Raw genomic sequence first — 22,864 nt, forward strand, 5'->3', positions numbered from 1 at the left:
TGGTAAACTAGGGTCCAGGTTGAAAAGAATTTTTTAAAAAAAAATAAAATCACACTTTGTGCCACCAGGTCAAGATAACAGATGGTAGGGTTTTTTTTGTTTTGTTTTTTGTTTTTCAATTTAATAAAGGACATACCAGGGGTCCGTTTCAGAAAGGAGGTTCAACAAACTCTGAGCCTAACCCTGAACTCTGAGTTAAGTAACTCTGAGATGGGAAACTCTGGGTTACGGGTTTCAGAACAGGTGATTTCAATCGGTTCAGTCAACACAGAGTTTGTTCACTCTGAGTTAAGCGCATGCACCACGACTTTAAAAAGCCGTCATCAATGGAGCCCCGATACCACGATTCACCATGGCAACAAGCTACAAGAAAAGGTCTGCATTTTTTTTACTCCGCTGGAGTTGGATATTTTAATGCACTCATACAGCGAATTTGAAGCTGTTTTCAGGAAGAAGAGTAACACAGCTGCAGCAGCGAAGGAACGGGAGTCGGCGTGGGAGAAAATTACTGCTCGAGTCAATGCGAAAGTTTAAATTTATTTTAAATATTTATGCAATCACAATAATATTAGGCTACAGATGCAAACAGGTGGAATGGTGTTAAAGCTAAAATTTAATTCACTTAGATGAAATCTCACCAAGTGAAAATGGTCTCAAAACAAGTTACTTTTAGGTGTGATTTGTTTTGACTATAAATATGACACATAATCTCGGTATGATTTTGAGTTTTTGCAGTGTGATGCAATCTGACATTTTGAGACAGTCAATCTACCTGCACATTAATGCTGTGAATGGACTTCATATTCACACAGTCTCCTTCATTTTGTGAAGGAGCAATGATGGGAATGTGGGTTCCATCAATGCACCCTATCACACCGGGAAATCCTAAAAGAAATTAAAATGACTAACTGATTTCTACATCATTCACCTGCAATCCTGTGGAACTCCTCCTTGATGACCCTCACAGGTTTATGTCCAGGGAACACAACAAAAGAGTAGACGTTTCAGAGCTAGGGACACTTTTCTCACGGCTCTGCAGACAGTGGCCTTACTGATATTTTCTGCATCTCCGATATTATACAGAAAACTCCCGTTTGCAATAAAACGAAGAGCAACACAAAGAATCTGGGTAGATGAAAGTGCACGTCCACGGTTGGTGACGTTGGTTATGTCACGACGGATGAGGTTATGGATATAAATGATGGACTGTGATATGAAACGGTACCGTTCAAAAAGAAAATGTTCTGGATGATATGATATATGATAATACGTCAGTTCTGGGCCTGTGAATAATCTCCTGACGAATGCGTAACTCCCTCCTCAGTAACACTGCCTCTTCGTCCACAGGGTCCTCCAAGAACGGACATGCCATGGTCGAAAAAATTAGATTTAGAACCAGAACACACCTTAGGATCCAACTTTACCTTGAGGACAGATGATCAAACTCGCTGAAACCCGCGCGACTGAATCACACTGTGTGTGGCGTAAGAGGGAGGAGACAGCTAGAAACTCGAGGTTCATTGAAGAAAACCTGCTCCCGACCAGGTTAGGTTCACAGAGTCAGTTGCCATAGTAACTGACACCGAGCTTCAGTTACCTCTCTTTCTGAAACGGGCTGGAGTTACTCCGCTTTCTCAGGTTTAAGCTACCTCCCTCTCTGAAACGGAAAACCCAGAGTTTCCCTCATTTCAGGGTTAACAAACTCAAAGTTTTCACTAAACCTGCTTTGTGAAATGGACCCCAGAAGGGCAAAATATCCCTGAAAAGTTCCAAACTTGCCACACTTTTTTCTTTTTTTAATTTAATTGTAAGTTGTGTTTAGGAGTATGCATCTCAAAATCAATACATCTAATTAATATTTTTATAATACCAATAGATTAAATGACAGTATATAACGTGAAAGGGTGCTGTTGAACTTCATCGCATTATACGGAGAAGTGTTTCAGTTATTTAGCCAATCCTCTGATATTAATTTGCTTTAAGTTTCATTATATCAATTTAATTAAATTCAATTTCATTTCTAAAGCCCAATATCACAAATCACAGTTTGCCTTAGAGGGCTTTGCAGCATACGACATCCCTCTGTCCTTGGACCCTCACAGGGGATAAGGAAAAACTCTCCAAAAAAACCTTCAACAGGTTAAAAAACGGTAGAAACCTCAGGAAGAACAACTGAGGAGGGATCCCTCTTCCAGGATGGACAGACGTGCAATAGATGTCGTGTATATAGAACAAATAAACATACTAAATTTACAGTGATCCTTAATATGTATGTATTAGACTGCATTAGTTTTACATAGACTGCTGATGTTGCCCTGTGCCATTTGGCCACTCCTTGCTTACATGTTCACCATAAAAACTTCACATAGAGATGACATGTAACTGATGTGTGTACAGCTTGTTGCGCTGCCCCCAAGTAGCCAACAAAATCTATGAATACAGGTTTATGGTGAGTTCGATTTAACTATCAGATCTCGAGGCCCTGACTTGAAGACATCCCCTGCATCAGAATGTAGTTTCAGAATTAATCACATTTCCACACAGCAAATCTTGGTCCATACCAGACGCCGGACAAATCTACTGCATCTCGACTGGAACTGATTGAGTGCAGCTATAAATGGCTCCGTTTGTGTTGACATTTTATCACAAACTGCTTCAGGTTCCATCTAACATCTCTGTTTTCTCTCTCCATATAGTTCCACTTTAACCCGGCCCAGTCTATCTTGGTAATGGAGGGAGAGGACTTGGAAAACATGAACGCTGCTGTGAGGAAAGTTTCCTACATAAACTCTCGTCAGTTTCCCACACCAGGCATCCGACGTTTGCACATCTCCACTGCCGTCCAGTACGTACAGTTCTTTTTCTCTTCCTTCCACTTGCTGCCTGTGTCTCTATACTTTTATTTAAACTTTCTGTTCCCTATTTTTTTTCAGTTAGTGCTGTGTTGGTTTCTCTGTATCTCAGACACGAGAGGTGCCAACCTACCTCAACACTTCTGTTAAGTGTTAAGACAACACAGTAGATATCACAGCCTGACTTGATACATCATTCCCTTCTCACGCATTGATCCCGATCCCTCCTTCTCTCACCTCTCTCTCTCTGTTTCTCCTTTCCTCTGCTGTGACTTTCCTTTCCTTTCCCTTTAATACACCATTTTCTTTTCGCTGTCGCCACCGGGGGCCAGTTTTTACATTTTCATGTCATGTATTAATAATTCTGCCTGGATTTTGCCAGAGGAATGAGAGAAAGAGATATACAAAAAGAGAGAGAAAGTGTGTGTGTGGGGGTGGGGCTGAGGCTGGCTGGTAAAACAGCCTCCCTCGGCGGGCTACCATTAAAATTCATGATTGTTTTAAATATATGTAGACCCCTACAGCGCAGCCCTGGGGGTTCACTCTCCACCCTCCTGTTGGGTTCGATGCACGGCCGTGGGCCCGAGAACTTTAACTAACACAGCAGAAGTGAGGGTGTGTGTGTCCGTGCGTGTTGGTGTGTGCGCCGCACAGGCGGCTAGTGATGAAGCAGAGTCATCGTAGCTGGAGGCACACCGATTATCAAGGAATACATTATGCTAATGACGGCTAGGCTTGCGTCACTGCTAAATGTTGTTTAAATTAAGTTTCTCTCACAGACTGCTGACTGGTCTGCGAGTTGCCATAGTTGTGTGCATGCCTGAGTGTGCGTGTGTGTGCATATAAGAGATGAAAACGGCGTGAAACACTACTTGTGGATATGTGTGGCAAATGTGTGAGACAGTGTCCATTTAAGAACATGTGTAAAGACTCAGTGATGAGGTGTATTTTTTCTCGTTGCAGTTTATTTTCATATTTACACCCAGAAGAGACACCAGTGGAAAAAAATCTCCTCAACTAAGTTAGTTACGCTGAGAGCCTGAAACATGGCCTCCTGCAACAAGACTGAATAAACCCCCTGTCACTGCTACAGACAGTATCGCCCCTCACAAATGCGAAGAGATGTTAAATATTTCCTGCCGATGCAATTAAACTTGTTTCTTGCTGACGCCTAGTAACTGCAGTTACTGCAGGCATTGAGAAAATAATTAGGCAAACCGCTAATTAACAGCCTGTGTGGACTCCGCTGTTATATTTCTTCTCTGGGACTAACTTATTCCACTTCTCTTATGGAGAGTGGTTTATACATTAACGTAAAACTTAAATTAAACGCTGAGCCTCAATTAAACGCTGAGTCCATTTTACTAGCTGGGTGTGGCTACACATTTTAATAAAATAAACACAGGTCTCAATGAGACGCCGGGTCGGGTTGCCATTCTTCAAATGTACAAAACCTCTTATAGCCCAGTGGGTTGTTGACTACCCACTCAAGCAGTATGGAGATGCTACACATTGTTAGCTCAGTTAGATTCTCCATAATTCAATCGTTAAGTTCATTTTAATAAAACCACGAGCACCAACATATAATTCAATCAGATTTACTGGGATGGACAAAAAAAAAACAAGTTGATCTTTACCTTTGAAAAGGTCATATAGTCTGAATATGTGTCCATTCCTTTATTATTAGTATTTATACTCATGTGACCCGAGCTTTTGTTTGGTATGCACTTTCAATTTCTCCTAGCTATTTGGGATTAGCAGGACTTGATTAGTATATAAAACGTATCATTGTCTTTGTAGAGTTGTTCAGTCAGGAACACTTTAGTCAAAGAAAACTTAAGTTCCATTTGTAGTATAATATTTGGTGGCATGGTTCTGTTCTGGGGCCTCTGCCTTTTGCACAGATGTGACACACTTCAGCCATCTGTAATGAAGCTAAATGATAATTCACAAGTCTCATTTGAAATCTGAGTGAGCGAGCAAGTTATTTCTTATGTAGGCATTTATTAAGGCTAATAATTATTTTAATGTGAGCTGGATTCAGGTCTTTGCTGTTTGATGCTGCAACTAACAGAGACATTAAAGGAACCGAGCCACAGATAACGCTCTGTGTTTTCTCTAGTTTCCATGCTGTCAAAATATCTTACAAAAATCTGTTGGTTTTATTGGTTGTCAAGGTTTAATCTGAGGTCAGAGGTCGAGTGTGTTTGAAGTGTAACCTGCTGCCAGTCACTTTGTCCATACACATAACATATTGCACATACCTATAAACTTACAAAATCAAGTTGGCAAAAAAGCAATTACTGCGCATTAGCACAGGTGCAGAGACAGTAAATCTGCCTGATTAGAAAATGATTAGATTTTATGAGAGGCATTCACAAGGGTTTGTATACATGATATTTTTGGCACTCTAGCAGCAGATGAAAGAGAACTCAAAATTAAAATGTGTGATTAACAGGGTAAATATTTTTAGTCATGTCAGAGAGAATCATGGACCCCTGGGGAGTCGTGTGCCACCCGTTATATGCAAAGTGTCACAATACACACTTTGAGATTCAGTGTGATTTTCAGTGATAATTTTTTTTTCTCAACCATATTTATGCAACACAACTTTGCTCAGAAACTGTGCTTTGCTTATGACCGCTTAACATATGTTGTTGGAAAAATGAAGTTCAGACTGTTGTCATGGTCATGAGTGTGTTAGCCACAGGGTGTGTGTGACCAGTGTGCGACTTCTGTTTGCAGCAGCACATTTGTGTGTGTAGTCTCGTTGATAGCACCGGTGATTAACTTTTAATTTGTTGTTTTAGTACTTCATCCAGAACACACACCAGCAGAAAAGACTCTCCTCAACTGAGTTAGTTTTACTGAGAGTCTGAAAATTGGCCTCCCGCCATAACACATAAGCAAGGAATGGGAAAAAGAAAAAAAAAAAAAACTGCCACGGACAGTATCACTCCTCACAAATAAACAGAGATGTTAATTAATTCCCCCAAATGTGATTAAATTTGTTTCGTGCTGACGACTAATAACTGCAATTACTGGAGGCAACGAGAAAATAAAAGTAACCAGCGCTAATCTTTGCAACAGCCCTTTTAGACTCCCTTGTCATATTTCTTTATAATTAAGTTGGAGTGGCTCCAGGATTTTTTTTTTTTTTTCAGCTCGGCAGGCCCACGCAGCAGCTGTCTCCCTGCATCACTGAGTTTGTATCTCCCACTGCTCACAACAATGGCTTAGTGCCTGAGCAGCGAACAGACACACACCACCGGCTGTGGCCACAGGATAGAAAAGGAGAGATTACACGATGCCCCGAAACCTGTTTTTGTCTCAAACTGTGGCCTCAGACAACTCACTGTGGAGGATTAGAGACAACAGTTACGTTTCCATCCAGCTGTCAGACAAAGTTTCAGAGATTCTTTTTTTTTTTTTTTTTTTTTTTTTACGTTACAAAAAAATTAATGTGAATCTTTTTCCATCAGCTGAGTCAAAGCCAGTAGGTATCTATACCACAAGCACATCCATGAAAACAATCAGGTCTGTCAAGACGTGTTAACTAGAAGTTTGTGTTATCTGAGACCAAAAAAAAGTAAAAGAAATGTGCTTTAATTATTGTTTTCATACATCAGCCAGTGGTAGTACCAGGCTTGTTTGGTGCCGCTGCAGAAATTGATCCTTTTGTTAAAATATTTATAATTACCGTAAAACTTCAATTAAAAGCCCAGTCCCTTTTACTAGCCCGATGTGGCTACACATTTTGACAAATAAACATGTCTCAATTAGATGCCCGGTCTGGTTGCCAAGCAGTTCATTTTTTTAATAGGAGTTTTTCTGACTCCGACCTCATTACATCACATGACGTTTGGTCATGGACTTTCCATGTCTAGAAACGACATGAAAGGTACCCTGACTGAGTTGGTTGTTGACGTTCTGGGACGTCGTGTCAAGTTCTGCCTGTTACATGCATTGCCTTCTTTCAATATACACTTCCGTTTTCATTGGGAGGTTTACTGTTTAGATACAGTCTCTTTCAAAATAAAAGCACTACGTCAGTATAACAATGCAAATTGATGTTTTTTTCCTCAAACAACTAACTCACATGGTTGGGTTTAGGAAAAAGAACAGGGTTTGGCTTTATAATCTTACAGGACGCAAACACTGCTCTCTCGGGTGAAAGTCGTTGTTTGTTGGACCCATTCACCACCTCTCCCACCTGCCCTACCCACTTTCCTCACCTTAACTTTCGTTCTTGTCCCGTCATGTTACCCCCTGATGCCGCCAAGCACCATTTAACTATAACGGCAACCGGCTGTGTATCATGCCAACGTTAAATGACTTTTTTCGTCAGTGTCTGATGCTGAAAGTCACTGCCCAAGCACTGGATTTCCACGACTTCAGAGTGAGACCGGGTTGTTTTGGATCTATAAAAGCAGGTTGTTGGCTACCTTAAATTATGCGTCCATTCCCTTCCAGATCCCATTCCCATTCCAGATTACCCAGTAAGTTATTCATGTTCCTTTGGACCGTAGGTGTCCTCAGATCAAAAGACTCAAAACTCAAAACAAGACTTTTCATAAAAACGTATCCAGGTTGTGTGTATTGTTTTAACAGGATAAAGTGGTGTTGTGTCCGTATGCCGGCGGGCACTGTAATCCTCGAGTGCCTTAACTCTCTTTCTCTCTCTTGGAGCTAGATCAAATGAATGATTCATAACTGATATGTTATCTGAAGCCTAATTTCATACTGATTTAAATAAACAATATGATAATATTTTCAGATCTTTGCGGACCGACAGTTTTGTGTGAAAAGAATTAAAGGCCTGTCCCAAATATAGGCCTGTTTATTTCAGTGATTTTAGCAAATAGTCTGGGCTATTAATTAAAGTTCTACAGTACTATAATAATGTAATGATATTTCAACTTATTATCCACATTTTTTACAGAAAAAAAATAATATAATAAGGTGGCACAGTGGTGCAATGGTTAGCATTGTCGTCTCACAGCAAGAGGGTCCCTGGTTTGAACCCAAGGGTGGGGGAGCCCTTGTGTGTGGAGTTTGCATGTTCTCCCCATGTCAGTGTGGGTTTCCTCCAGGTGCTCCAGCTTCCTCCCACAGTCCAAAGACATGCAGGTTAATTGGTGACTCTAAATTGTCCGTAGGTGTGAATGTGAGTGTGAATGGTTGTCTGTCTCTATGTGTCAGCCCTGTGATAGTCTGGTGACCTGTCCAGGTTTACAGGATTTACAGAAATTTGTCATTAGCAACACAAAATCTGTCAGTTAGTACTTCACAGGCACACCAGTGTCCCTGTTATTGTCTTATCCTGATTTGATCATCTTCAGGATATGATATGAAATGTGGTAATTCATATCTGTTTATGACTCTAACAGTATTTAGGTTTCTGCAGGAGTGTCGTTGACTTCCACCTCTTATTTTGAGGTGCTGGTGCTGTTAGTGTCATACTCTCACTTATGGATGTCCTCACTAAGTTTTATGATCCAGTATCTTTTTTGCACAGTAGCTGAGGATTCGTCCCTTCTTGTCAGGTGTTAGCCGAACGAACCACAGCCGTTTCTGTTAGGCTGTATTCAGAATCACTTCCTGTAGCTCAATATATCGACCGTCCACCATTTTACAGTGTCTGAATACTGAGTGTCCAATGTCTGCACTTTAATGCCCTCAGTTCAGTGCCATCACAAATTCCTTCAATTGCATGACAAAAGCAGTGTCCGTGACATGCACACAACTTTCTGCTAACAATGCAGGCGCAGGCGGAAATTACATTTATGTGACTTTACAGCTGTTAGTGACGACCAAAAATGACGATGATTCATTAGTGTCTCAATTTACTGCTCTCTATAGAGTACACTGTTGAGTTTCTATTATATAGGGAGCAGTGAATGAGTGATTGGAGGAGGATCTTGGGCACAGCTTTAATATAAAGTTCTTTTATTTACCTCAGTGGCAGAGAGATCCGGTCTTTTACTCTGGACAAGCTTATATAAGCAACAGGCCATTGCCCGGTTAATACAATCTCAACCTTCCTCCATGTTCAAGTGTTGTCTTGATCAGTTTCCACTTTGTGTTCCACTTTACCTTTTTCCCCAAACAATGGGTGCATTCTGAGTCACATATGTTTTCTTTTTACTTTTAGTAGGTACTGCAGCTGCCCTTAAAAAGCATATGTTGCATACAGTAAGCACACTATCAGGACATTTAACTTTCTCATTACATTACACCCTGAACTTTGACCCTCTTGCTTTTATAAACATTACCTTGGAGATAAAAAAAAAAAACACCACTTATCAAGTTCACCAGAGACACAGACACTGCTGTTGTTACTTTGCAATGTATGTGGTTTAACTTTTAAGTTATAACTGCACAGATTGCAGATTCTAACATTATATTTGGGAAAGTGAAATTACAATTTGCAATATTTCTGATGAATTTGTTCACTTATCAGTATTCCTATTATTACAATTCGACTGGTCAGCTACTCAAATGCACTGTCATCCGTCATTGTGACTTCTGACAAATGTCAATCAGCTGTCATCTGTTTGTGGGTCAGTTGTTGAGATGTATCGTCCACTGCACAGAGGATTGTGGGTCAGAACAGACAGAAAAGTATGCAGGCTTGTGTAACCGAACTTAGACCTCGCTCTAACTGCTGGTAAGCAACCCTTGGATTCTGCATTGTGTGGACAGTAATGAGGACGCTCGTCGTCCTTTTTACACCGCCATTTATTCTCTGAACTGGAACAGGACACATACTGGTCAGTCATACAGTTGGCTCGTTACAGGCAGCTCACACATAGCACGCTACAAAAGAACATCACGTTATTTTAGCACAGAGGCTAGCTAGCTGTTTCACAAAGTGCATTAAGCCGCTATCTGGACACTTTATCACTCGAAAAGAACAGCGACCCACTCGTAACTCTTTCCAGTTACATTTCCATAACTCACAGTGCATATATGTTCATATAATGGACATACAGACATTTGTACAATGATGACAAAACATCCAGTTCTCTGTGATTTAGGTTTAGTGTCAGCCTGTTGACCGGTTAGCATTAGCCTACCATTAGCATTATGTTGACTCGACTTTTGGCTAACTAAACAATTGGCGTGCCGCTGACTACTGTTACAGCATCTAACAAACTAAATAGTTAATGTTTATGTGATTTACCTTCATTCCACTGGTTTACTGCCTCCTGTGTATCTTGGCACATGGCCTCAAGCAACAAGGTTGCCGAGTCCTTTGTTGCTGTAGTGCCAGAATATGCTGGTCTGTAGCACGGTATGGCGTTGAGCTGGTCATAACACTTGTTAGTACGGCGGGCGAACCCACGGCGACTGTTGTAGTCCTGCAGCTTCTTATAATCTTGCTTAAGTTTCTTCAACTTTTAACAAATTTGTGTCAGTGTGTGCCCTAAATTTAGTTCCACCAGCTTGTCGGCTATTCTTCTATAGACTTGGTCGTTTTGAGTCACCAACTCGAAGTCCCACTGAATTTCTTCCTCGGCAAATACGTTCAAAAGAGATGGACCTCATCGTTCGTCCACTTCTTGTAACTTCTCTTTTTTTGCTCCACTCTCCAAATGATCAAAACACAAACGAAGTGAAGCTTGTAGAAATGAAATATGGTTTGCAGCCACACTGGCACCGAAGTGCGGAACGCTGCATGTGTGCATTCTTCAGCACACAGCCCCGCCCATCAAGAATTCCGGGGAATCTGAAAAGTCCTACCCCCTACTAGGTCATTTGTTTCAGGGAAAGTTTGGGGTTGAGGGAAAGTTTTTTCCCCAGGTAATTTCGGTGGAAACGCGCCGAGGTTGTTTTAAAATCCCGTGTAAATGGTAAAAGTTCCTGCAGTGGAAAAGGGGGTAATGTTTAACGCCTGCAGTGGCATTTACCTACTAACTCTGAGAGAGGGCGCCCTTGAGCCAATAACCCAGGTATAACCGCATAATTACATAAGTGCATGACTATCACCTTTATAGCAAGTGGAATTACGTACAATACAAACTCTGTTACACTTGCATACTAAAAAATCAGACCGAATGTAGTAGAACATCTTGGTATTTTTGGCATACTGCATTTGACATACTATGTATTGCGGCATTCTAATTCTTTTCCTGGCACTAGTAGTATGGGTATAGATTCACAAATAAAACTCCCTGTAGTATATTCACATTAAAAGTCTGTCTAATGTGAAAAAATCAGGAAGTTTTGTGAACGGTAGCGTAACATCAACAACTGTATTTTGTTTTACTGATGGAATTAGTGCTGTCAAAATGGACATTACACTAGTAAAGCGACTTTTTTTTCTTCTCCCCAGCCTAAATTTGCAGTCATTATTTGAATACTACCTTTTATATTAGTATTTATACTATTAAATAATATAATGTAGACTGGGCATCTGAAATTAATTACTAAAAAATGTTCCTCCTGGCTTGTCTGTGCTTAAAATGCTCTTGGCTAGTATAATCCAAAGTTCACTATATACAGGGATGAGACAGTGTGTATATATCATGCTAAGCAAATACATTTAAGAAACTTCTACACATCCAGTATCCACAGACACTTTTTAAATGGTTTACTTTGATGTTCAGCCAAACCTACTCCTTCTTATTGCTGTTTCCTTTCAGTTTCACTAATTCTATTCGTAAAAATTCATATAAAACTACCCTGCTCTGGATGAAAAAACATATGGGCATTCATCATATGGATTTATGCATTGCAACATAGTTTCCATCAAGATGTAGGTGAGAAAATACAGGATGCATAACAGCTGAAGTCTTATATACAGCAGGTTTCCAATGCAGGAAATAAGCTTGTTATGATTTCTTGCTGTAGCTGCTTACAGAGCTACAGAAGGGGGAGAAAGCATTGATGTCCCTCCCACTGACAGATGTTTGTGTGCTTGAAAGGCCTTCGGTGAAATGTAAAAACAAAAATCAGGTTGTTTGTTCAGCTTTCATGGCTTACGCCACCACCATCACCACCCTCATTCCTTCCCCCCACCCTCCCATCCCTCCTCTCCTTCCCTCTCCCTCCTCTATCCTTTCCTCATTTTAATGTCTCTTGTTTTCCATTTGATTGATGTGTAGTCTGCAGCCTTTACGCTGTGTGTATGTGTGCATCAGCCAATACATCACAATGGCTGTGAGTCACAAGTGCACTCATTTGTGTGAATATAGCCAATCCGTGTATGTGTGTGTGTGTGTGCACTCTCCCCTGTGTGGCTGTGTTGTGAGCTCACAGCTTGCTAGCTCTAGTCCTAGAGAGCCAATATGTGTCCGTCTATTAAAGGTTGCCAGTGGATTCTGTGCATTTAAACACATGCTAGCACACGGCGATGGGCAAGCAGGGAAGCAGGCATGCACGTATGAAATCACAGCAGGCATGCTGCTGTAAGTCTGTGTCTGCTGCCTGAGCACCAACAGAGCGCTTTACCACTGAATAACTGCACACACTGTGGTCTGGATTTATCAGCTTTTAGTGCGCTGAGGAGGTCCTGTTGGTATTGATAAGCTTGATTAGCTGCTGCTCCACAGTTTTACATTTTGGTGCCGAATAGCTACTTGTGTTAGCGAAAGAGTCATTTTATAAAATGTCTTCAAGTGCTCCTCAGTGTCTTCTGTCACCTTTAGAGCTGTCTGCACTCCTTCTATAAGACCTTCTCCTCACTCAACAGGGTTCAGCTGTGTTGAGTAAAATCAGGATGAAAATAGAGAAATGCACTTGGTGACACAGACATGCACTCATGAAGGACATCTTATACATGGGAGGCATAGTGTCTGTGGGAGACTGTGGTCAATGTCATGGTATTGTGAAAGGTTTCAGTTACCGGAGTATTAGTCACTGCTGAAAAATAAACTTGTTGTCATCTCAGTGTTATTACTGGAATAACAATACCAAACACACACAAAGCAGAAAGAAACTTTATTGGGGTCTAAATTACATTTTCGAATCATGCTACTCATACTCCTATTCTTTAGTCATATAATAGCCATGTTTCCATCAGCCTGTTTAGATGCGCATCTAGAAGTATCGCATCGGAAAATTATGATGGAGACACCAAAATTCGAATTAAAATCCCCTGATTCGCACAAACTAAATTACGCTTGCTTTAGCCAGGTTTTGGTTGATTCCAAAAAATGTTGATTCGCAAAACGGGGGATGAAAACAGTTATGTTCGAATTAAGTCTGACGTAGCGCACCACTCTCCATGGTGATATCCACACGGTCGGGAATGCAGTAATGCATTTACAAGCTGGTTGCCAACCGCCAGAAAACGTAGAAGAAGAAGAAGACTTGTTTTGTTTCCAGTTCTGCGGAAAACTCGCATGAGTTTGAAGTTTTCACCAAAGTCTGTACATTTAATGGAAACACACAGGATTCGTATTTCTTTTGATGTGCATTTCCCAATGATTCAAATCACTTTTGGATGGAAACATAGCTAGTGACTACATTTTGTTTATGTCATACTATACTAGACTTTTTTGAATCATTCTGTACTATAACTTTCTTAGTGACATTTTTACATCATGTTATGCAAAACTTTTTAGTGTCATTTTTAAGTCATACCATACTATGACTTTTATAGGACGATATACAATGCTTTTTTACTTTGAAGTTTTTAATGACTTTCTTTATCAAAATATACTATCCCTTTTTTATATCATAATACATTGTCACTTTTTAATGACATTTTTATATGATACTATGGCCTCTTTTTTTTTTTTTTTTTTTTTTACAATGCTTTATAGCATACTTTGCTGGGGCCTTTTAAATAACATTTTTATGACATAATATGCTAGAGCTTTTTTAATATCATACTATACTACGCTTTGTTATATTGACATTTTTATATCATATTATACTATGCCTTTTATAAAGAATATTTTTTGGCCTGTAACAGATAAGATAAGATAAGATAAGATAAGATAAACTTTATTATCCCGCAAGGGAAATTCATCTTGGGCAGTATAGTGCCAACAGCTGCAATATTCACATACATACATACATACAATCAACACAGACAAGCTGCCAACATAGTGCGCTGACTGTGTTACAGTTGCAGACTACTATTGCAAGAGTAGTGCAACCGTTTCCCTTGTTTGTAAGGTTACAAACAAGGGAACTACAGGTATTGCACTGGCCTATCTCAAAGTGCAAGTGAGTGCATATAAAACAGATAAATACAGGGGTCAAATATAAACACCAGTAAACCAATTAAAATTATATTAGATCAGTTGCGGGACCATAGTGCAAACAGGACGTTACTTAATGTGAAGAGGAGAATCAAACCCACGGCCACTGGTCATGGACATTGCCTTTGCACATGGGATGCCAGCTCTACCCACTGACATACTATGACTTTTATTGAAATTTATATATCTTGCTATACTATGACATTTTATGTCATACTATAGTATTCTATGATGTTTTTTAATCACACTGTAATAGGGCTTTAACTGACACTTTTATATCATGATATACTATAAACTTTTTAAAATTACATATCAATCACATTATAGTATGACTTTCAGTGTCATTTTTGAATCATACTACACAATAACTGTTTTATCATGCTATACTATGACTTTTTTATCATGCTATGCTATGTCTCTTTTATCATGCTATACTATGACTTTTTTATCATGCTATACTGTGACTTTTCTATCATGTTATACTATGACTGTTTATATCATGCTAAACTATGACTATTTAATCATACTATGCTATGTTTTTTTGTCATGCTTTCCTATGACTTTTTTATCATACTATACTATCACTTTTTTATCATGCTAGACTGTGACTTTTTTGTCATGCTATACTATGATTTTTTTTATCATGCTATGATATAACTTTTTTTCTACATGTTATAGTGACATTTTTATCATGCTATACTATGACCCTTTCATCATACTATACTATGGCTATTTTATCATGCTCTACTATGACTTTTTTTATCATGCCATACTATGACTTTTTTTTATCATGTTATGCTATGTCTCTATTATCAAACTATACCATGACTTTTTATCATGCTATACTATGACTCTTTTATCATTTTATACTGCGACTTTTTTTTATCATGCTATACTGAGACTTTTTTTTATCATACTGTAATATGATTGTTTTTATCATGCTACACTATGACTTTTTTATCATACTGTAATATGATTGTTTTTATCATGCTATACTATGACTGTTTTTATCATGCTATAATATGATTGTTTTTATCATGCTATATTATGACTGTTTTTATCATACTATACTATGACTTTTTTTTATTATGTTATACTATGACTTTTTTTATCATGCTATACTATGACTTTTTTTCACCATGCTATACTATGACTTTTTTTTTATCATGTTATGTTGTGACTTTTTTTATCATGCTACACTATGACTTTTTATCATGCTATAATATGATTGTTTTTGTCATGCTATGCTATGACTGTTTTTATCATGCTATACTATGACTTTTTTTATCATGTTATGTTGTGACTTTTTTTATCATGCTACACTATGACTTTTTTATCAGGCTATACTATGACTTTTTTATCATGCTATACTATGACTTTTTATCATGCTATAATATGATTGTTTTTATCATGGTATACTATGACTTTTTTATCATGCTATACTATGACTTTTTATCATGCTATAATATGATTGTTTTTATCATGGTATACTATGACTTTTTTGTCATGCTATACTATGACCTTTTTTATCATGCTATACTATGACTTTTTTGTCATGCTATACTATGACTTGTTTATTATGCTATACTATGACTTTTTTATCATGTTATACTTTGACTCTTTTATCATGCTATACTATGACTTTTTTATCATGCTACACTATGACTTTGTTATCATGCTGTAATATGACATTTTTCATCATGCTATACTATGGCTTTTTTAATCATTCTATACTATGACTTTGTTATCATGCTGTGATATGACTTTCATTATGCTATACTATGTCTTTTTTTATTATGTTATACTTTGACTTTTTTTATTATTCTGTACTATGACTTTTTTATCATGCTATACTATGACTTTTGCATCATGTTATACTTTGACTTTTTTTATCATGCTATACTATGACTGTTTTTACCATGCTATACTATGACTTATTTATCATGTTATACTTTGACTTTTTTATCATGCTATGCTATGATTTTTTCAGCATGCTATACTATGATTTTTTATCATGCTATACTTTGACTTTTTTATCATGCTATGCTATGATTTTTTCAGCATGCTATACTTTGATTTTTTATCATGCTATACTATGATTTTTTTTACCATGCTATACTATGACTTTTTTTATCATGTTATACTTTGACTTTTTTATTATGCTATACTATGACTTTTGCATCATGTTATACTTTGACTTTTTGTATCATACTATACTATGACTGTTTTTATCATGCTATACTATGATTTTTTTACCATGCTATACTATGACTTTTTTATCATGCTATACTATGACTTTTTTTCACCATGCTATACTATGACTTTTTTATCATGCTATAATATGATTGTTTTTGTCATGCTATACTATGACTGTTTTTATCATGCCATAATATGATTGTTTTTGTCATGCTATGCTATGACTGTTTTTATCATGCCATACTATGACTTTTTTATCATGCTATACTATGACTATGTCATGCTATACTATGACTTTTTTATCATGTTATGTTGTGACTTTTTTATCATGCTACACTATGACTTTTTTATCAGGCTATACTATGACTTTTTTATCATGCTATACTATGACTTTTTTTATCATGTTATGTTGTGACTTTTTTATCATGCTACACTATGACTTTTTTATCAGGCTATACTATGACTTTTTTATCATGCTATACTATGACTTTTTTTATCATGTTATGTTGTGACTTTTTTATCATGCTACACTATGACTTTTTTATCAGGCTATACTATGACTTTTTTATCATGCTATACTATGACTTTTTTATCATGCTATAATATGATTGTTTTTATCATGCTATACTATGATTTTTTTTTTACCATGCTATACTATGACTTTTTTATTATGCTATACTATGACTTCTGCATCATGTTATACTTTGACTTTTTTGTCATGCTATACTATGACTGTTTTTAACATGCTATACTATGACTTTTTTACCATGCTATACTGACTTTTTAATCATGTTATACTTTGACTTTTTTATCATGCTACACTATGACTTTTTTATCAGGCTATACTATGACTTTTTTATCATGCTATACTATGACTTTTTTATCATGCTATAATATGATTGTTTTTATCATGGTATACTATGACTTTTTATCATGCTATACTATGACTTTTTTGTCATGCTATACTATGACCTTTTTTATCATGCTATACTATGACTTTTTTATCATGTTATACTTTGACTCTTTTATAATGCTATACTATAACTTTTTTATCATGCTACACTATGACTTTGTTATCATGCTGTAATATGACATTTTTCATCATGCTATACTATGGCTTTTTTAATCATGCTACACTATGACTTTGTTATCATGCTGTAATATGACTTTCATCATGCTATACTATGACTTTTTTTATCATGTTATACTATGACTTTTTTATTATGCTATACTATGACTTTTGCATCATGTTATACTTTGACTTTTTTATCATGCTATACTATGACTTTTTTGTCATGCTATACTATGACTGTTTTTAACATGCTATACTATGACTTTTTTATTATGCTATACTATGACTTTTGCATCATGTTATACTTTGACTTTTTTTATCATGTTATACTTTGACTTTTTTATCATGCTATACTATGATTTTTTTTTTACCATGCTATACTATGACTTTTTTATTATGCTATACTATGACTTCTGCATCATGTTATACTTTGACTTTTTTGTCATGCTATACTATGACTTTTTTGTCATGCTATACTATGACTGTTTTTAACATGCTATACTATGACTTTTTTACCATGCTATACTGACTTTTTAATCATGTTATACTTTGACTTTTTTATCATGCTATGCTATGATTTTTTCACCATGCTACACTATGATTTTTATCATGCTATACTATGACTTTTTTATTATGCTATACTATGACTTTTGCATCATGTTATACTTTGACTTTTTTGTCATGCTATACTATGACTTTTTTATCATGTTACACTTTGACTCTTTTATCATGCTATACTATGACTTTTTTATCATGCTACACTATGACTTTGTTATCATGCTGTAATATGACATTTTTCATCATGCTATACTATGGCTTTTTTAATCATGCTACACTATGACTTTGTTATCATGCTGTAATATGACTTTCATCATGCTATACTATGACTTTTTTAACATGCTATGCTATGTCTTTTTTATCATGTTATACTTTGACTTTTTTTATTATGCTGTACTATGACTTTTTTATCATGCTATACTATGACTTTTTTTTATCATGTTATACTATGACTTTTGCATCATGTTATACTTTGACTTTTTTTATCATGCTATACTATGACTTTTTTGTCATGCTATACTATGACTGTTTTTAACATGCTATACTATGACTTTTTTATCATGTTATACTTTGACTTTTTTATCATGCTATATTATGATTTTTTATCATGCTATACTTTGACTTTTTTTTATCATGCTATACTATGATTTTTTTTTTACCATGCTATACTATGACTTTTTTATTATGCTATACTATGACTTCTGCATCATGTTATACTTTGACTTTTTTGTCATGCTATACTATGACTTTTTTGTCATGCTATACTATGATTGTTTTTAACATGCTATACTATGACTTTTTTACCATGCTATACTATGACTTTTTAATCATGTTATACTTTGACTTTTTTATCATGCTATGCTATGATTTTTATCATGCTATACTATGACTTTTTTATTATGCTATACTATGATTTTTTATCATGCTATACTTTGACTTTTTTTATCATGCTATACTATGACTGTTTTTACCATGCTATACTATGACTTATTTATCATGTTATACTTTGACTTTTTTATCATGCTATGCTATGATTTTTTCAGCATGCTATACTATGATTTTTTATCATGCTATACTATGATTTTTTTTACCATGCTATACTATGACTTTTTTTTATCATGTTATACTTTGACTTTTTTATTATGCTATACTATGACTTTTGCATCATGTTATACTTTGACTTTTTGTATCATACTATACTTTGACTGTTTTTATCATGCTATACTATGACTTTTTTTATTATTTTATACTTTGACTTTTTGTATCATACTATACTATGACTGTTTTTATCATGCTATACTATGATTTTTTTACCATGCTATACTATGACTTTTTTATCATGCTATACTATGACTTTTTTTCACCATGCTATACTATGACTTTTTTATCATGCTATAATATGATTGTTTTTGTCATGCTATACTATGACTGTTTTTATCATGCCATAATATGATTGTTTTTGTCATGCTATGCTATGACTGTTTTTATCATGCCATACTATGACTTTTTTATCATGCTATACTATGACTATGTCATGCTATACTATGACTTTTTTATCATGTTATGTTGTGACTTTTTTATCATGCTACACTATGACTTTTTTATCAGGCTATACTATGACTTTTTTATCATGCTATACTATGACTTTTTTTATCATGTTATGTTGTGACTTTTTTATCATGCTACACTATGACTTTTTTATCAGGCTATACTATGACTTTTTTTATCATGCTATACTATGACTTTTTTATCATGCTATAATATGATTGTTTTTATCATGCTATACTATGATTTTTTTTTTACCATGCTATACTATGACTTTTTTATTATGCTATACTATGACTTCTGCATCATGTTATACTTTGACTTTTTTGTCATGCTATACTATGACTGTTTTTAACATGCTATACTATGACTTTTTTACCATGCTATACTGACTTTTTAATCATGTTATACTTTGACTTTTTTATCATGCTACACTATGACTTTTTTATCAGGCTATACTATGACTTTTTTATCATGCTATACTATGACTTTTTTATCATGCTATAATATGATTGTTTTTATCATGGTATACTATGACTTTTTATCATGCTATACTATGACTTTTTTGTCATGCTATACTATGACCTTTTTTATCATGCTATACTATGACTTTTTTATCATGTTATACTTTGACTCTTTTATAATGCTATACTATAACTTTTTTATCATGCTACACTATGACTTTGTTATCATGCTGTAATATGACATTTTTCATCATGCTATACTATGGCTTTTTTAATCATGCTACACTATGACTTTGTTATCATGCTGTAATATGACTTTCATCATGCTATACTATGACTTTTTTTATCATGTTATACTATGACTTTTTTATTATGCTATACTATGACTTTTGCATCATGTTATACTTTGACTTTTTTTATCATGCTATACTATGACTTTTTTGTCATGCTATACTATGACTGTTTTTAACATGCTATACTATGACTTTTTTATTATGCTATACTATGACTTTTGCATCATGTTATACTTTGACTTTTTTTATCATGTTATACTTTGACTTTTTTATCATGCTATACTATGATTTTTTTTTTACCATGCTATACTATGACTTTTTTATTATGCTATACTATGACTTCTGCATCATGTTATACTTTGACTTTTTTGTCATGCTATACTATGACTTTTTTGTCATGCTATACTATGACTTTTTTACCATGCTATACTGACTTTTTAATCATGTTATACTTTGACTTTTTTATCATGCTATGCTATGATTTTTTCACCATGCTACACTATGATTTTTATCATGCTATACTATGACTTTTTTATTATGCTATACTATGACTTTTGCATCATGTTATACTTTGACTTTTTTGTCATGCTATACTATGACTCTTTTATCATGCTATACTATGACTTTTTTATCATGCTACACTATGACTTTGTTATCATGCTGTAATATGACATTTTTCATCATGCTATACTATGGCTTTTTTAATCATGCTACACTATGACTTTGTTATCATGCTGTAATATGACTTTCATCATGCTATACTATGACTTTTTTAACATGCTATGCTGTCTTTTTTATCATGTTATACTTTGACTTTTTTATTATTCTGTACTATGACTTTTTTATCATGCTATACTATGACTTTTTTTTTATCATGTTATACTATGACTTTTGCATCATGTTATACTTTGACTTTTTTTATCATGCTATACTATGACTTTTTTGTCATGCTATACTATGACTGTTTTTAATATGCTATACTATGACTTTTTTATCATGTTATACTTTGACTTTTTTATCATGCTATATTATGATTTTTTATCATGCTATACTTTGACTTTTTTTTATCATGCTATACTATGATTTTTTTTTTTACCATGCTATACTATGACTTTTTTATTATGCTATACTATGACTTCTGCATCATGTTATACTTTGACTTTTTTGTCATGCTATACTATGACTTTTTTGTCATGCTATACTATGATTGTTTTTAACATGCTATACTATGACTTTTTTACCATGCTATACTATGACTTTTTAATCATGTTATACTTTGACTTTTTTATCATGCTATGCTATGATTTTTATCATGCTATACTATGACTTTTTTATTATGCTATACTATGACTTTTGCATCATGTTATACTATGACTTTTTTGTCATGCTATACTATGACTGTTTTTAACATGCTATACTATGATTTTTATCATGCTATACTTCGACTTTTTTTTATCATGCTATGCTATGACTTTTTTTACCATGCTATACTATATTTTTCTTACCATGCTATACTATGACTTTTTTATCATGCTATACTATGACTTTTTTAACATGTTATACTATGACTTTTTTATCATGCTATACTATGACTGTTTTTATCATGCTATACTATGATTTTTTTTATCATGTCATACTTTGACTTTTTTTTGTCATGTTATACTATGATTTTTTTTACCATGCTGTACTATGTCCTTTTTTATCATGTTATACTTTGACGTTCTTATCATGCTATACTATGACTTTTTTATCATGCTGTAATATGATTGTTTTTATCATGCTATACTATGACTTTTTTGTCATGCTATACTATGACTTTTTTATCATGCTATACTATGACTTTTTGTTATCATGCTATAGTATGACTTTTGTATGATGTTATACTCTGACTGTTTTTATCATGCTACACTATGACTTTTTTATCATGCTGTAATATGATTGTTTTTATCATGCTATACTATGACTTTTTTTATCATGCTATACTATGACTTTTTGTTATCATGCTATAGTATGACTTTTGTATGATGTTATACTCTGACTGTTTTTATCATGCTACACTATGACTTTTTTATTATGCTATGACTTTTTTATCATGCTGTAATATGATTGTTTTTGTCATGCTATACTATGACTTTTTTGTCATGCTATACTATGACTTTTTTTATCATGCTATACTATGACTTTTTGTTATCATGCTATAGTATGACTTTTTTTATGATGTTATACTCTGACTGTTTTTATCATGCTACACTATGACTTTTTTATTATGCTATGCTATGACTTTTTTTTTACCATGTTATACTTTGACTTTTTTTATCATGTTATACTATGACTTTTTTATCATGCTATACTATGATTTTTTTTATCATGCTATACTATGACTTTTTTATCATGCTATACTATGACTGTTTTTATCATGCTATACTAAGAAGTTTTTTAACCTGCTATACTATGACTTTTTTATCATGCTATGCTATGTCTCTTTTATCATGTTATACTATGGCTTTTTTACTATACAATACTATGACTTTTTTATCATGCTATACTATGACTTTTTTATCATGCTATACTATGACTTTTTTATCATGCTATACTATGACTTTATTATCATGCTATACGATGACTTTTTTTATACTAAACAATGACTTTTTATCATGCTAAACTATGA

General features: G+C 34.9%; 1 protein-coding gene across 1 annotated transcript in view; it reads left to right on the top strand.

Annotated features, from left to right (window-relative positions):
• The window catches only part of LOC117260077 (calsyntenin-2-like), a 373,596-nt gene that overhangs the window by 331,313 nt on the left and 19,419 nt on the right, over nt 1-22,864 (top strand). The window contains exon 11 of the mRNA XM_033631954.2: nt 2,697-2,845. Coding sequence (XP_033487845.2) covers nt 2,697-2,845 — 149 coding nt within the window. The remainder of the gene's footprint in view (nt 1-2,696; nt 2,846-22,864) is intronic.

This window comes from Epinephelus lanceolatus, chromosome 4 (assembly GCF_041903045.1).
Source record: "Epinephelus lanceolatus isolate andai-2023 chromosome 4, ASM4190304v1, whole genome shotgun sequence".
NCBI classification, from domain to species: domain Eukaryota; kingdom Metazoa; phylum Chordata; class Actinopteri; order Perciformes; family Serranidae; genus Epinephelus; species Epinephelus lanceolatus.